The sequence below is a fragment of the Leptonychotes weddellii genome, chromosome 16, assembly GCF_054177405.1.
Source record: "Leptonychotes weddellii isolate Sample4059 chromosome 16, ASM5417740v2, whole genome shotgun sequence".
Classification (NCBI taxonomy): domain Eukaryota; kingdom Metazoa; phylum Chordata; class Mammalia; order Carnivora; family Phocidae; genus Leptonychotes; species Leptonychotes weddellii.
In genome coordinates, this window is record NC_138384.1 from 32,070,345 (window position 1) to 32,088,431 (window position 18,087).

Genomic DNA, 18,087 nt, shown 5'->3' on the forward strand with positions numbered 1-18,087 from the left:
ATGGTTTCACTTATTTGTGGAACATAAGGAATAGCATGGAAGACATTAGGAGAAGGAAGGGAAAAATGGGGGGGGGGAATTGGAGGGAGAGATGAACCATGAGAGACTATGGACCTGAGAAACAAGCAGGGTTTTAGAGGGGAGGGGGGATTGGTTAGCTCGGTGATGGGTATCAAGGAGGGCACGTACTGCATGGAGCACTGGGTGTTATATGAAAACAACGGATCGTGGATCACCACATCAAAAACTAATGATGTATTGTATGGTGACTAACATAACGTAATAAAATAAAAAATAAAAAAAAAAACAAAATAAAGGCTTAGGACTACTTGGGAACCATGTACAGGTAAATGAGTGAGGAATACTACAAAATCTTTATTAAGTAGTAATCGAGAAACAGCCTCTAGTTCTCAAATCTGGCAATGTTTAGGAGGGCTAAAAGGACACAGAGGAAATTGGTGATGGTTTCAGTATATGTGCTGCCGAAGCGAGCACTTTGTGACGGTTTTAAAATTAATCAAGGGACAGATGACTTGCTGGAATTCTTTTATGCCAGTATCAATATGTAATTGGAATATATAGCTGCCTCAGCAATGAAACTACCCCAACATCCAAATGAAAGAATATCATCATGCACATAATATATGCAATATAAGGCAGAATAAATACTAATGATAACTACCTAAGGACATGTTTTCCTCAAGTTTTGCTTACCAATTCTGTAATAATGATCCAATTTATCCCACAGAGTTTCATTATCAGGTCTCGGAAGATTAATGCTTTTAAGAGGTTCATAAACTGAGCCTAAAAGAAAAATGAAAACTCATCAAATTCAATCATTTTCCCTGAGAAAAACAAAGAAAACTTCTAAATAAATGAAAAAGCACTACTTAGCAATCTAACTTTCATTTTTATATGTGAACTACCACATTGTATTCCTGGTCAAATTTTCGGGAGGGAAAGAGAGAGAAGAAAGTGCCCTTGTAACAAGTATAGAAGGGTCTTAAATGTTATGGGAACCCCTACCCTCACCCCTGACATACACACACACACACACACACACACACACACACACACACACACATATACTGGTTCCAACAACTCAAATACCAGTAATACTTATGTGCTAGTCACAAGTTCAGTCATTTCAGCTCCTTTTGAGAAATATCTACTTAAATGCCCTGAAATCCAAACCTTATTCTTTATGCTCATGATCAGGCAATTTTCTGTCAAATGATCATATCCCAAAAACCTCAAGGAAAAAAGATAATGCTGACATGTTCCAAAGTCATCCACTCCATGAATATTCAGATAGTTTTCATACTGAAATTCTGAAGCCTCCATTTTCTCCTAGGTAGATAAAACTCATGCCTTATTATCTGACTAAAGCAGAAACCATTTCTACTTCTCAGCCATGAAAACTACTACAAGGTATTAGCAGAGCATACTGCTCAAAAGCTACAGAATACACAATAATTATGATAATTTTCCACAAAATGGATACAGAAAATTGTTCACTTGACTAGTGCACATTTTCAACTACTGACTGAAAGGAAGACATCTGGACCTTCAGCCATCAGACTAAGTACTGGCTCTCATTCTTGTTAAAAGCATTCAGAAATTATAAAATCTCAAGGTCACAACAAATCCACCTCTGGATTCAGGTAATATACGTCATATAGTCTAACAACACAGCACAAGAGTGGCCCTAAAATTTACCTGGGGTTGGAAGGGGAATGTGTTGGCATGCATTAAGAATCTTTTTCTAAAAAAATTAAAGCACTTATGTTCATAAAAGTGCTATGTCCAGTATGCTAGTATAAAGCCAAGGTATTTGGAATCCCTTTATGTTTAGAGAGATAATAAACATTATGAAGGAAGAAAGGAAAGCATCTATACATTAAGGCAATAATCTCATTATCTTCTGTTGGAAAGAGAGATGATTTATGCATCAAAACAGGAATATGAAATGACCGGAGTGAAGAGATTTTCTAAAAAAGAGTCTTCATAATGATACCAAGCAGAATGGTCCCAAAGGGTAGAATGGGGAGGCCTACCAACCTAGACAGGAAAGCATCAGGAGTTCTGCACAAGAGGCAAGGGCCCGGCCCGGCCATGCCCTCTGCCTCCCTGCATTCAATAGCTCTGGGTAGGTATACGTATATGGGCAACCCGGCAGTTTGGAAAAAGTAATATGGCCACTGCTTACACGTTAGGTGCTAAGCTCTGGGAATCGACAACCTCTCTGTGAAGCTCATTCAATAATTAATAAAATAAAATCAGGTACAAATCATCACAAGTTTTAAATTGTGAATACATATATACAAAAATAAAAGGAGACACCTTTGCTGAGGTGGAAGGACTGTAGATGAATAAGATTTCTATTTTTATTTAGAATTCTATTATTAGAAAAGCTAATATTTTGCTTTATATAAGAAAAAGTCACCAGAAGTTGCATATACTTTCATTAGTTAAAACAATACATGTGCATATGGATACAAATTGAAATAGAATATATAAGACTGAAATCCACCTGTATATCTACCATAATAATTGTAAGCAAGTTTATTTTGAAAGATTGTTTTAATGACATTGTATCATGGGTTTTAGGGTAAAAAAAAAGTGCTATTACATCTAAGGTGCCTCTCACCTCCCAAAAAAAGACTAAAATGATTCTGTTATCTAATGTTTCTCAATGAAATCACCAGTGGACTTTGGTAAAAGCTACAATAAATAAACAAAAGGAAAACCAGACTTTTCAGGAAAATAAAACCTATGCAGTAAGAGCTAAAAGAGATGTTCAAAGCATAGCAGAAAAGTATTAAAGTAAAGTCACCTAACTCACTAAGAATCAATATTTTCTTATACTTTCTCATATCTTCAAAGAAAGCCCATGGTGAATTAAGAACAGCTTGCCTAGATAAATGTTAACATTTTAGTGATCACCATTGTATTGCTTCTGAAGTAACTACATAAAATTAAACAAGTATGTTCCACACAATTTATGGCAAACAGTACCACAAATCTGGAGTCAAAGGAAAAGTAATCAATGGTAACATTTTAACCAAGAATTAGACACCTGAAAAGCTTCAATACAAATAAAAATGTGGAGGAGAAAGCAATCAATAGAGCATGAATTCCCAAAGACAATGGAAAATATGTAAAATTAGAGAAAACGCTAATAAATGTTTAGAGTTCAAAATGAAATGAAGTTTTTAAATGTGAATTCTTCCTTTTCCTGTTTCTCCCAGTCAAATTACTCCTATATTCAAACATCACAAAGTAAAATAAAAATTATCTTTTTCCATTTGTAAAGATGAGTTTAAACATGTTGATCTGATTTTTCCCTGTCAATTCTCTTGCTATTAGAAAAATACAGCCAACCTACTCTTCATTTCAGAACACATTATTGCCAAAGACATTCACTGACAAAGAACAATACAAGAAGAGGCAGAAGTTGTTCCTTGAAGAGTAATATTTAGCTTTATCATGAAAGAGAAAAGGGTTATTATTTAGGAGATTAAACAAGGAGTTTCCTAAGAAATTTCCATGAGATGAAAACAAAACTAAGAGCATAACAAAGGTACAAACTTGATGAATTTGGCACTATAAAATACCGACAAAATTCTGAGTGTTATGGGGAGGCTCTTAAGCAATCACAAAATAGTACTGGTAATTAAAATAGCAACCACTAAAAGAATAAAAATGAGGACTCAAAAGGGAAGTCAAAGTGGAAAACAGATCAGCAAACCAAAACCGTATCAATAGTCTATTATTTGGGCACACAATTTTTCATTATATGATTGAAAGCCCTTTAATAGGGTATATACAAAAATGTTATTAATCAAGACTTTCATGAACCCTTAAGTGGCTTTATCATTTTTTCATGTATGGTGATAGACTAAAATACCATTATTTATTCATTCAGTTAATACATACAGTGTATGCATAAAACTCTGGACTATACATCTAGTAGGCTACCGGGACTCACAGATTAGTAGGAAAGGTAAGATAAGGTTTTGAATAAGAGTAACGCCAGTTAGAGTGGTGAGTTTCTTAAAAGACAAAGGATAGGAAAATTCAGTCCCCCTGAGGGGCTGAGAGAAACGAAAACTCCTGCATTGCAATCTCTGAAAATAACAGCAATTTCAAATAATGAACTGCCATCTGAATAGGAAGATAACAACTGAAATCTAGGAGAACATGAAGTCATACACATATATACGTTACCTGCAGACATATTATCAGAGCTCAAAAGCTTATACATGTGTCTTATGAAACAAGACACTACATACCAAGGTATTTTTTGCAGTGATATACATGAAAAGGTTTAGTTGAAGAAGGTATATAGATAACAGGGTAGATTTTATTGAACACTGATCCAAGTATGCCCTTTCATGAGATAGGGAATTTTATTACAAATCTAAATCCTTAGAAAGGCCTACAGGATTCTGATCTTCTCCCTCAATTAAAATAATTTCTTTTAAGATTAAAAAAAATACAACATTCCATCAGCCTAAAACAGGCATCGCTAACATTTTGGTACATTCCTTTCAAGCATTTCTTTAAGCAATATTTATAAACATTAATAAAATTTACCAGACGTGGAGTCATAACATACATGCTGTTTTTATCATCCTTTTTTCCCTTATCTCACTTCTTGCCCTCTTCTGTCCTCATTCCCAGGTAACCACACTTTTTCCATATCTATATAACGAAACATATATGCATAAATGAGGGAAGAGTCTTTCATTGCTTTTTTTATAAAAATGGAGTCATGAAATAGACCATTCTTTGCTTCTTGTTTGTCTCATTTGACAACACACATGGAAATCAAAAAAGGCAATGGTTCTTTGACTGCTATATATTCCTGGGTTTTAATACAGCACAACTTATTCAATTATTCCTCTACAGTGAGTATATAATTTGTTTTCTATTTTTGCCATCATAAACAATCTGCAAAACATCCTTATACATAGATACAGCAATAGTGTGCTAGAACCAACTAATACTGGTTGGAGAGAGTCAAGTGTTAAATTTTCAGGAATTCTGGGAGCTGGTTATGAAACACATAAATGAAAATTAAATTATAAAAACAACTGGATAATTATCAAAAACAAAGGTAATAAATATTCAAAACTCATCACTTCCTAATTATATAGGCTCTTGAACTGGCTTATATCTATAGATCTGTACATTGGAAATACCACGCAACAGCATGTTACAACATGTCTCTTTCTAACTCCGCATTCAGTGATATCATGTAGATTTGAGCAGTTGTGACAAAAACTAAATGGTCTGCAAAAGCCTAAAATTTTTACCATTTGGCCCTTTATAGAAGAAGTTTGCCTGCATCTAATCTAAATTCCCAGTAGTATTAAGTTCAGCAATAAATGTACTTTTTACTAAATAATAGCAAACTGCATTTTTTAAAAGGCTAAAACAATTCATATTCCTCCTAGATATAAGTGCGCCATTCTTTTAAAAGTTTTTCCAGGGGCACCTGGGAGGCTCAGTCGATGGAGTGTCTGACTCTTGATTTTGGCTTAGGCCATGGTCTCAAGAGTCATGAGATCGAGGCCTGTGTTGGGCTCTGTGCTGAGCATGGAACCTGTTTAGGATTCTTTCTCTCCCTCTCCCTTGGCCCCTCTGCTTGTGCTCTCTCTCACAGAAAAAAAAAAAAAGATTTTCCAATCTAATAGTATCTCACTTTTGTTTTTCATTTCTCATACAATTCATGAGTCTGAAAATCTTTGCAAACTGGCCATTTGGATTTGCTCTTCTGCGAATTGCCTACATCCTATTGCCATTTGCTATTGTTTGTTAGTGTTTTTGTCATCAACTTCTAAAAGCTATTTGTGTATTTTGTTTGCTATTTAATATTTCATTTCAAGTATTTTCTCCTGAGTTTTCATTAGTATACCAACACTATAATATAAAAACTTTCAAGAGTCAAATATATCTCTTTCCAAACTTGGTTTTAGTTTTTCTTTCTTTTAAAAAAGGTTTTTGACAAAATGAGCAAAGGGAAAAAAAAGAGAGAGCGGCAAACCAAGAAACAGACTCTTAACTATAGAGAACAAACTGATGGTTGCCAGAGGGGAGGGGGGTAGGGGATGGGTGAAATAGATGATGGAGATTAAGTGCACTTGTAATGAGCTCCGGGTATTGTATGGAAGTGTTGAATCACTATACTGTACACCTGAAATTAATGTTACACTGTATGTTAACTAACTAGAATTAAAATAAAAACTTAAAAATAATAAAATAAAAAGGGTTTGACACTCCTAGGTTACATACAGAGTCACCTCAATTTTCTGCTAAGCTTTTTATGATGTAAAAAAATTTTCGTATTTACGTATTCGATCAATCGGGAATTTGTTTTCTAAACTTTTTTTTTTTTTAATTTATTTTAGAGAGGGAGCACCAGCAGGGGGAGGGGCAGAGAAAGAGAGGGAGAGAGAGAAGCAGACTCCTCGCTGAAAGCAGAGCCCTACATGGGGCTCGATCTCACGACCCCAAGATCATGACCTGAGCTGAAATCAAGAGTCGGACGCTTATCAACTGAGCCACCCAGGTGCTCCTAAACTGCTTTTAAAGTAAATAGGGAGGTCCAGACTTTTAAAAAGATCAAATTGGTTCAATTTCTTTTTTTAGGTTACAGAATACTGATTAGAAAGATCCATTTATCCTAAATTATAAGGAGAGACCATCCCAAGTTATGGGATTCAAATAGAACATTTCCTCTTGAAATAATATAACTTAATTTTCAAAAGCTATATAAAAACTCTATTGTCTAATAATGTAGCATTTGGCCAACTTATTTTCTCACAGATACAACAATTTTATGCAAGATTTCAAACCTATCTGGAATATATGATGTTTACAATAGCTTAAACAATAGCTTTATGTGTAGTCACATTAATGTCTCTAAAAATATCACTGCATCAGGCAATATATATTGATTTTTTTCAAAAAGTATTTTATGTAGCACTCAATACTGAATATTGACACAAAATTAAAACATAAAGTAAACAGCATACTTTCATTTTTCTATGGGTCTTGGGTTCTAGCAGAAAATACACAAAATTTTCAAAAGTAAAACCTTAGCCCAAGGAAAGATCAGTATCTTCCATCTGCATTTTATTAATGAATGTCCTACTTTGGAAATAGAGCAAGTTTAAGTTCACTAATTCTAATGACTGCAACTTTAGAATCCTCTCCTGCATTAGCTCAGGGTAAGCAGCTAATGGTATAGATAGAGGACATGTTAAGAGTTGCAAATTTTCAGTCAGGAACAAGTCTCTGATAGCCTAAGGAGTAGTTTTTTTTTTGTTTTTTTGTTTTTTGTTTGTTTTAAGATTTTATTTATTTCTTTGACAGAGAGACACACAGCGAGAGAGGGAACACAAGCAGGGTGAGTGGGAGAGGGAGAAGCAGGCTTCCCGCCAAGCAGGGAGCCCGATGCAGGGCTCGATCCCAGAACCCTGGGATCATGACCTGAGCCGAAGGCAGACGCCCAACGACTGAGCCACCCAGGCGCCCAGCCTAAGGAGTAGTTTATGAAGGCTCCAAGGTACAGAGGCTATTAAACTAATAAGAAAGTATGTACAAAGAAGCAGTAAATAACCAAAATCCCAAGAGCTAACATGTTCCACAAGATAATTAAGAACTAAGCAGAATGTGAAGACCTTGTATTGTAGAGGGTCAAATAGTCCCATAGGTTCATAAGATTTGTATATTCATTATACTCACATATGCATGTAGAAAAGATGAGGACAGGAAGGGCTAGAGCAAGTAGGCATGGGAGAGCAAACAGACAGCCTTGTATAGGAACATACAAAATATATGCAAACCTTTGGGGTTTATCAGTGAATTACTGATAAAAACCTGTGGTTTATCAGTAAATTACTAAAACATTAATTTTGGGGCTCCTAAGAGAGCAAGAGTTCTCAGAGTACAATAATCTGTATGTTTATCTTATTTATAAATCCATATTTGATACATTTTCAAGCAACTTTGAAATTTAAGTTACATCTTTAACTTCAGATGATATTTTCTTCATCTTAAAATTCCCTTTTACTCCTCACTGATAAAAACAAGAAATCTACTACTATAGAAGGGACAAGTTATTCCAATACATGCTCACTCTATATCCCTGATGCCAGTACTAAGAGGTTCTCAATAAATATTTATTGAATTGAACTGGATGAATCACATGATTAGAGGCCTTCTTGAATTCCCATAGTTATTGTTCCATATTCTGCATTCTTATAACACTTTGTAAGTACCTTAATTATAGCTCTTCCTTGTCATGATACGTTTTATTTTCACTATTCAATTAATGTGTTATACTACATTGGAAGATGATCAATGATAGGGGCCATACTTAGTAGTAGTAGGTGTTAGTAACATTTGGTAGAAAGGAAGGAAAAGGAGAAAAGCTGACAAAAATACGTCTCAGAAAACTTTTGATGACCACTTTTACCATTTTTTTCTCACAAGCTACCCTATCTCCTGTTACTGCCCCATCCACATCATCTGATTTAATGATTAAGTCCCACTTCTTCAGACTTCCATAATTAGACAAATTGAAAAACTTCTCTTACTAACTTTAGAATGTACACGTTAACTTTTACAGTTAAAAGATTTGAATATACTATATATGACTCCACAATTCAAGCACCTTCAAGATCACCAATACCTCCTTGCAAAACAAAAAAACAAAACTTAAACCATGATTTTCTTTACTGTTCAGTTCCATCACGCACAGAAATTTTAAATATTAAGGAATAAATGTACCCCCAAATAGGGGAATGAATAAATTATGACACCTCCATTCAATGAAGTACCTTGGAACAGTTTAAAAGAATGAGTAGATCTCTTAAAATATCATGAAAAACCAAAAAAATAGTGTGAAAAGTAACAACATATAATAAGATTTACAGTATGATACCACATGTTGCAAAACTAAGCAAAAATAACTATACAGAGGGAGAGAGGCAAGATGGCAGAGGAGCAGGGGACTCGATTTCAACAGGTCCCCTGAATTTAGCTGGATATCTACTAAACCATTCTGAACACCCATGAAATCAGCCTCAGATGTAAGAATATATATCTGGATCTCTACAGGCAGAAAAGCACTGCCTGTTGCAAAGTAGGAAGGGCAGAGTCGTGAATCTGCGGGGAGATATCCGAAGATAAACAGAAGGGGGAGGGAGCCTCCATAAGCTGGCTCCTGGAAAGTGATATATCACGGGAGTGCAAAAGCATCCTGAACCAGAGACCAGGCAAAAACTCCCAGGGTGGTAGCAGCCGGAAAAGGGCTTTAGAGCAGTGCCGAGACAGGATCCAGGAGCTGCAGGTGCCCCCACAAACTGCGGCCAGTCTCGGTTTTAGAAGCACAAAGGGCAGGGACACGCCCAGGCCCCTGGGACAATCTCTGAAAGAGTCAGTGTGGGTGTGCACCACAGGGGGCTGGGGTTTTCAGCAGTGCATACAGTGCATACAGAAACGGAGACCGTCTGTCCTGGAGGTTTTAGTGAAGAGAGCAGACTACAATTTCTCTGCTCTGGGCCAGAGGTTTGAGTGGGCCATTTTTGCTCCGACCCTCGGAAGAGACACTGAATGCCCCAAGAGAACAAAAGCCCAAAAGACCAGGATCCACTGAGCCCGTCCCGCCTACCGGGGGCAAGGCAACTCTGCCCAAGCACTGTTTCCTGAGAAATAATGTGGCAAACCCCTCCCCCAAACAAAAGACTGGAAGAAAAATAGGACAAAAGCTCTATGGAACCCATAAGACTATAAAATCCAAACAGCAGGCGAAAATAGTATATTGAGCTCCAGGAGTCGCTTCACAGCTTGGTTTATTTTTCAGATACAACTCTCTTTTTCTTTTTGTTCTTTCTCTTATGCTTCTTCTCGGTTTTTTCTTTTTACCTTTTTCTCATTTAAACTAGATGTTTAATATATCAACTTATGTTTCATAGTAGCTTTTTAACTTGTACTTTTTCAGCCCACATTTTTTTAAAGATACAAGCTTCATTGTAGTCCTTCTTCCCCTATTCAATATTACCTTTATATATATACAAATTCTACTTTCCCTGTAATTTTGGAAAGTACTGTCCTCTAACAGACCAAAATACACCCAGGAACAACTGAAACACTTTACTTTGTCTGCACTGAGAGATTATAGCCCCCCTTCCCCTCATGCCCCTTTTAAATTTTTAAATTTAATTTTTTTTAATTCCTTAATTTTATAAATTTTATTCCTGGGTTTCATTTAGGCTTTTTCAGTGGGCTTCCGACCACTCTGGATTTTTCTAGGGTGCATCTTGCTTGCGTCGTGGTTGATATTTTGGACTCCGTACATTCCCTCAACCATTCCTCAACAGAATGATTAGGAGGAGGAACCTCCAACAAAGAAAAGAACCAGAGACAACGGCCTCTGTGACAGATCTAATGGATATGGATATAAGCTACATGTCAGAGATAGACATCAGGGTAGCAATTATGAAGTCAATAGTTAGGCTTGAGAAAAGCATTAGCAACATAGAATCTCTAAGAACAGAAATGAGATCTAATCAGGCTGAACTGAAAAATGCTATGAATGAGATGCAGTCTAAACTGGATACTCTAACAGCCAGGGTAAATGAGGCAAAAGAACAAATTAGTGATCTAGAAGATAAACTGATAGAAAGGAAGGAAGCCCAGGAGGACAGGGATAGGCAGTTAGAAGCCCAAGAGAACAGACTTAGATCAGTGACACCATGAAACGTTCCAATGTCAGAATTATTGGGAACACTGACAGGGTGGAGAGAAAAGAGGACTAGAAGGTATATTCAGGCAAATTATAGCTGAGAAATTCCCTAGTCTGGGTAAGGACACAAACATTCATGTCCAAGAAGCAGAAAGGACACCTCCCAAGATCGAAAAAATAGATGAACACCCTGGCATCTCAGAGCCAAGGAAGCTGCCCTGAGAGCAGCTAGGAGGAAGAGATTTCTTATGTATGGAGGGAGGAACATCAGAATGATGTCAGACCAGTCAAAAGAGACATAGCAAGCCAGAAAGGGCTGACAAGACACATTCAAGGTACTAAATGAGAAGAACATGCAGCCAAGAATACTTTATCCAGCAAGGCTATCATTCAGAATGAATGGAGAGACAAAAAGCTTCCAAGACTAGCAGAAACTAAAAGAATATGTGACCACCAAGCCAACCCTGCAAGAAATATTAAAGGGGGTTCTGTAAGCAAAGAGAGATCCCAAGACTAAGATAGACCTGAAAGTAACAGACAATCTACAGAAACAGGGACTTTAGAGGCAATACAATGGCACTAAATTCCTATCTTTCAAGAGTTACTCTCAACATGAATGGCCTAAATGATCCCATGAAATGGCACAGGGTTTCAGACTGGATTAAAAAGACAGGACACATCCATATGCTGTCTACAAAAGACTCTTGTCTACAGCTCCAGATTGAAAGTGAAGGGATGGGGATCCACTTATCATGCCAACGTACCTCAAAAGAAACCTAGGGTAGCAATCCTCATATCAGACAAATTAGATTTTTTTTTCTTTTTTTTTTTTTCAAGATTTTATTTATTTATTTGACAGAGAGATAGACAGAAGAGCACAAGCAGAGGGAGTGGCAGAGGGAGAGGGAGAAGCAGGCTCTGCACTGAGCAGGGAACCCGATGCGGGACTGGATCCCAGGACCCTGAGATCATGACCTGAGCCGAAGGCAGACGCTTAACCATCTGAGCCACCCAGGCGCCCCAGACAAATTAGATTTTAAACCAAAGACCATAGTAAGAGATGTAGAGGGACACTATATCATACTTATAAGGTCTATCCAACAAGAAGATCTAACAATTGTAAATATCTATATCCCCAATATGGGAGCAGCCAATTATATAAAACAATTAATAACCAAAATAAAGAAACATATTGATAATATCGAGTGCACATGGAACTTTCTCCCGAACAGACCACATACTGAATCAGAAATCAGGTCTCAACCAATACCAAAAGACTGAGACCATTCGCTGCATGTTACAGGCCACAATGCTTTGAAACTGAAACTCAACCACAAGAAGAAATTTGGAAGGAATTCAAACACTAGGGAGTTAAAGACAATCCTGCTAAAAAGAATGATTGGGTCAACCAGGAAATTAAAGAAGAACTTAAACAATTCATGGAAACTAATGAGAATGAAAACACATCAGCCCAAAACGTATGGAATACTGCAAAGGTGGTCCTAAGGGGGAAATACATAGCCATCCAAGCCTCTCTCAAAAAAGTACAAAAATCCCAAATGCACATGCTAACCTTACACCTAAAGGAGCTGGAGAAAGAACAGCAAATAAAACCTAAACCAAGCAGGCGAAGAGAAATAATAAAGATTAGAGCACAGATCAATGAAATAGAAACCAGGAAAACAGAGATCAACAAAACTAGAAGCTGGTTCTTTGAAAGAATTACTAAGATCAATAAACCTCTGGCCAGACTTATCCAAAAGAAAAGGGATAGGACCCAAATCAATAAAATCATGAATAAAAGGGAAGAGATCACAACACCAAGGAAATAGAAAAAATTATTAGAAATTATTATCAGCAACTGCATGACAACAAATTAAGCAACCTGGAAAAAATGGATGCCTTCCTGGAAATTTATAAACTACTCAGACTGAAACAGGAAGAAACAGACAATCTGAACAGACCAATAACCAGTAACGAAACTGAAGCAGTAATCGAAAACCTCCCAAAAAACAAGAGTCCAGGGCCAGATGGCTTCCAGGGGAATTTACCAAACATTTTTTTTTTTTAAGATTTTATTTATTTATTTGACAGAGAGATAGAGAGCATAAGTAGGCAGAGCGGCAGGCAGAGGGAGAGGGAGAAGCAGGCTCTCCTCAGAGCAGGGAGCCCGGCGCAGGGCTCAATCCCAGGACCCTGGGATCATGACCTGAGCTGAAGGCAGCCACTTAACCAACTGAGCAACCCAGGTGCCCCTCTACCAAACATTGAAAGAAGAAATAATACCTATTCTATTGAATCTGTCTCAAAAAATAGAAACAAAATCATTCTGATTTAAAATTCATTTTCATTCAAAATCATTCCAAAATCATTCTATGAGGCCAGCATTATCTTGATCCCAAAACCAGGTAAAGACCCCATCAAAAAGGAGAATTACAAACCAGTATTCCTGATGAATATGGATGCCAAAATACTCCACAAGATCCCAGCCAATAGGATCCAACAATACATTAAAAGGATTATCCATCACAACCAGGTGGGATTTCTTCCTGGGATGTGAGGGTGGTTCAACATTCACAAATCAATCAACATGATAGAGCACATTAATAAAAGAAAGACAAGAACCATTTGATCCTCTCAATTGATGGAGAAAAAGCATTTGACAAAATACAGCATCCTTTCTTGATTAAAACTCTTCACAGTGTAGGGATAGAGGGTACATACCTCAATATCATAAAAGCCATCTACGAAAAGCCCACAGTGAATATCATTCTCAATGGGGAAAAGCTGAGAGCTTTTCCCTTAAGGTCAGGAACATGACAAGGATGCCCACTCTCACCACTATTGTTCAATAGTAGTAGAAGTCCTAGCCTCAGCAATCAGACAACAAAAAGAAATAAAAGGCATTCAAATTGGCAACGAAGTCAAACTCTCTCTGCTCACAGAAGACATGATACTTAATGTGGAAAAACCAAAAGACTCCACCCCCAAATTACTAGAACTCATACAGCAATTCAGCAACGTGGCAGGATACAAAATCACTGCACAGAAATCAGTTGCATTGCATCTCTATACACTAACAATGTAACAGCAGAAAGAGAAATTAAGGAATAAATCCCATTTACAATAGCACCAGACACCGTAAGATACCTAGGAATAAACCTAACCAAAGAGGAAAAGGATCTATACTCTAGAAACTACAGAACACTTATGAAAGAAATTGAAGAAGACACAAGAGATGGAAAAACGTTCCGTGCTCATGGATTGGAGAAATAAACATTGTTAAAATGTCTATGCTGCCCAGAGCAATCTAGACTTTCAAGGCCATCTCTATTAAGATACCACTGGGATTTTTCAAAGAGCTGGAACAAACAATCCTAAAATTTGTAAGGAACCATAAAAGACCCTGAATCACCAAGGGAATGTTGAAAAAGAAAATCAAAGCTGGGGGCATCACATTGCCTGACTTCAAGCTATATTACAAATCTGAAATCACCAAGACAGCATGGCATTGGCACAAAAACAGATACATAGATCAATGGAACAAAATAGAGAGCCCATATATGGACCTTCAACTCTATGGTCAACTAATCTTTGACATATCAGGAAAAAATACCCAATGGAAAAAAGACAAGTCTTACCAATAAATGGTGCTGGCAAAATTAGACAGCTACATACAGAAGAATGAAACTCGACCATTCTCTTACACCATACAGAAAGATAAAAAACTCAAAATGGATGGAAGAACTCAATGTGAGACAGGAATCCAACAAAATCCTAGAGGAGAACACAGGCAGTAACCTCTTCAACATCGGCCACAGCAAATTCTTTCATGACTTGTCTCCAAAGGCAGGGGAAACAAAAGCAAAAATGAACTTTGGGGTCTTCATCTGGATAAAGAGCTTCTGCACAGCAAAGGAAATAGTCAACTAAACTAAGAGGCAACCCACAGAATGGGAGAAGATATTTCCAAATGACATTACAGATAAAGGGCTGGTATCCAAAATCTATAATGAACTTATCAAACTCAACACCCAAAAATAAATAAATAAATAAGTCAAAAAAATGGGCAGAAGACATGAACAGACATTTCTCCAAAGAAGATATACGAATGGGTAACAGACACATGAAAAAATGCTCCACATCACTTGTCATCAGTGAAGTACAAACCAAAACCACAATGAGATACCACCTTACACCAGTTAGAATGGCAAAAATTAACAAGGCAGGAAACAACAAATGTTGGTGAGGATGTGGAGAAAGGGGAAGAGGATTAAAAGGATTATCCATCATAACCAGGTGGGATTTCTTCCTGGGATGTGAGGGTGGTTCAACATTCACAAATCAATCCTCTTCCACTGTTGGTGGGAATGCATGTTGGTACAGCCACTTTGGAAAACAGTGTGGAGGTTCCTCAAGAAGTTAAAAAGAGCTACCCTATGACCCAGCAATTGCACTACTGGGTATTTACCCGAAAGATACAGATGTAGTGAAAAGAAGGGGCACCCCAATGTTCATAGCAGCAGTGTCCACAATAGCAAAACTATGGAAGGAGCCAAGATGCCCTTCAACAGATGAATGGATAAAGAACATCTGATTCATATATACAAGGGAGTATTTACTCAGCCATCAAAAAGGATGAATACCCACCATTTGCATCGACATGGACAGAACTGGAGGGGATTGTGCTAAGTGAAATAAGTCAAGCAGAGAAAGACAATTATCATATGGTTTCACTAATATGTGGAATATAAGGAATAGAATGGAGGACAATAGGGGAAGGGATGGAAAACTGAAGGGAACTAATCAGAGAGGGAGACAAACCATGAAAGACTATGGACTCCAGGAAACAAACTAAAGTTTTCAGAAGGGGGTGGGGGACGGGGTAGCTGGGTGATGGGGGGGGGGGCGCATGTTGTGATGAGCACTGGGTGTTATTCACAACTGATGAATTGTTGAACACTAATTCAAAAACTAATGATATACTGTATGTTGGTTAACTGAACATAATAAAAAAAAAACTATATGTGATGTTTACAAATGTATAAACAATATAGATAACTAAGAACTTTAAAATGCCTGAAAAGGATACACACCAAACTGCTAAAAATGTTACTACTCAGGAGGGGATGGTGATTTTTACTCTCTTTATTTCTGATTGTCTAAATATTATATAAGATGGTATACATTTAGGGGCGCCTGGGTGGCTCAGCTGGTTAAGCATCTAACTCTTAATTTCAGCTCAGGTCATGGTCTCAGGGTCATGAGATCCAGCCCCAAATTGGGCTCTGCACTGAGCATGGAGCCTGCTTAAGATTCTCTCTCTCCTTCTGTGCCCCACCCCCGCTCACACTCTCAAAAAACAAAAAGATGGTATTCATTTACTCCTTACATAACTTCTAAAAATGATAAATGGAAATTTTGAATGCCTACTATCGTGCATTGTACAAGACACTTTATGTATACTATCCCATTTCATCATCTGATAAAACCCTCAGGTTGGCATTAAAGTGAGGCACAAAGAAGTCATTAAATGCCAGGCTGAATTTGAACACAGGGCTCTTCGAAGATAAATTGTATGTGTGGTCTTTTCCCTATACTATGAAACCTCAAAATTATGAGGTGGCTCTAAATTAATAAATGTGTATATATGCATATATGTATATTTTTAACTCAAAATTTATTTTCACAGTTCACCTGAACCCTAAACTTTTTAAGTCTGCATGTTTCTCATGGCAAGTTAAGAAACATATTTTAAATGTAAAATATGAAATGGCAAATATGAAATACTTTAAAAGATGAAGTAAAATTTGCCTGTTCAACTAATCCAAATAAGATGCGAAAAGGTCATTCCACTATTCCTATTTTATTTTTAATAAAAAGGTATTAAGTTCTTCCAGTGACCTTTATAAAAGGAGGACAGCCTATAAAATCTATTTAAGGATATTAAATCCAGTTGATGTTTCATGTGCTGACCTTATGAATACCAATCACTCAATTACCTATTTCATTTTCCTTTCTTACTTATAGTCTAGTAGAATACCTTGTCATAATGTACCATGAATTTGTATGATTTCTGTGAGGTCAGAGCTATATTCCAACAATTCTAATCTTTCTAAAAAGTTTTTGGAACTCCTCTCTATGGAAAAAAAAATGCATTCAGAAGTGGCACAAGTTGTTAAATTTTCTTGAGAGTAGTTATTTCATTCACTGTTATAACCCCAGTGCCAACAGTGCTTGGCATACAGTAAGCGCTCAATAAATATTTATTGAACAAATGAAATCAGTATCTTCTGATATCTAAAATTTGCCAAAATTTACTCATAATCAGCTGCAATGATTGAAATGATTCATCAGGGCAGATAAAGTTAAGTTAGACCCATTAATCAATAACCTAAGCTGTGACCATAAAGTGATTCAACTTGTTCTACTCTACTCTTATATTCTGTTCTGTTCTTCTGTTGCTCATAAAGGAGGATCTGAATGAAATCATAGAAAGATATGATTAAAAAATTATTTGATCACTAAAATAAAGGCATATAGCCTTACAAGTGGGTCACTTTATAAAAGATAATGCTAATCTGGACATATAAGATTTCTCCAGCGAAACCCAGAGTCATTATTTCATACTTACACTACAAGTAAAAATTTTAAATGCCAAACTTCTAAGACTTAAATGAGAGTTTTAGTTCAATATTAATTGAATTACACCAAGGGGGGAAAAAGAACTTCACTATACACCATTCCCAGTCTTTATAAGAAATATTTAACTTCATTATGTCTTCTGCTATTATAACGATAAAAACATATGATACAACGCATTATGCTATGTCACAAGTTATTATATACAAGTCTGAAAGACTTTCAAGCCATCCAGCACTTTGAAAAGGGGAACTGAACCATTTCCCTTTATCATTTACATTTTGATGAAGCCTGGTCTGTATTTCCACCCTTGGTAACGTTCAGAAATGCATTTAATATGAATGTCACTACTACTAATTAAAAATTGCCCTGATAACACTTTATACAATAGGCATGAAAAGGAAGACTTAAATGTTAAAAAAAAAAAAACACTATAAACTATGAATCAGCAAAGTAAGCTTATCATGGTAACAAAAAATATTCACAACCAGAATAAAACCTAGAAATACTACTAAAAAATATAAAGTTTGTAGATAATGAAAGCTGTTAATTCTCTCATCAAAATGCAGTAAAGTTTAGATCAGTAAGTAAAACAGGGCAGAGATGGCACTGTCTTGATGATGACAGCTTTGTAATAGAGCTGGAAGTCCGGAATTGTGATGTCGCCAGCTTTGCTTTTCTTTTTC

At 36.6% G+C, this 18,087-nt stretch overlaps 2 protein-coding genes across 2 annotated transcripts in view; one reads left to right on the top strand and one right to left on the bottom strand.

The window, feature by feature from the left end:
• Positions 1 to 5,523, bottom strand: part of PHKB (phosphorylase kinase regulatory subunit beta) — a 141,913-nt gene extending 136,390 nt beyond the window's left edge. The window contains exons 1-2 of the mRNA XM_081807891.1: positions 4,622 to 5,523; positions 691 to 804 (exon numbers count right to left, since the gene is read on the bottom strand). Of these exons, the coding sequence (XP_081664017.1) occupies positions 691 to 804; positions 4,622 to 4,637 (130 nt within the window). The 5' untranslated portion in view covers positions 4,638 to 5,523. The remainder of the gene's footprint in view (positions 1 to 690; positions 805 to 4,621) is intronic.
• The window catches only part of LOC102746541 (phosphorylase b kinase regulatory subunit beta), a 249,833-nt gene that overhangs the window by 120,343 nt on the left and 111,403 nt on the right, over positions 1 to 18,087 (top strand). The window lies entirely within an intron of this gene.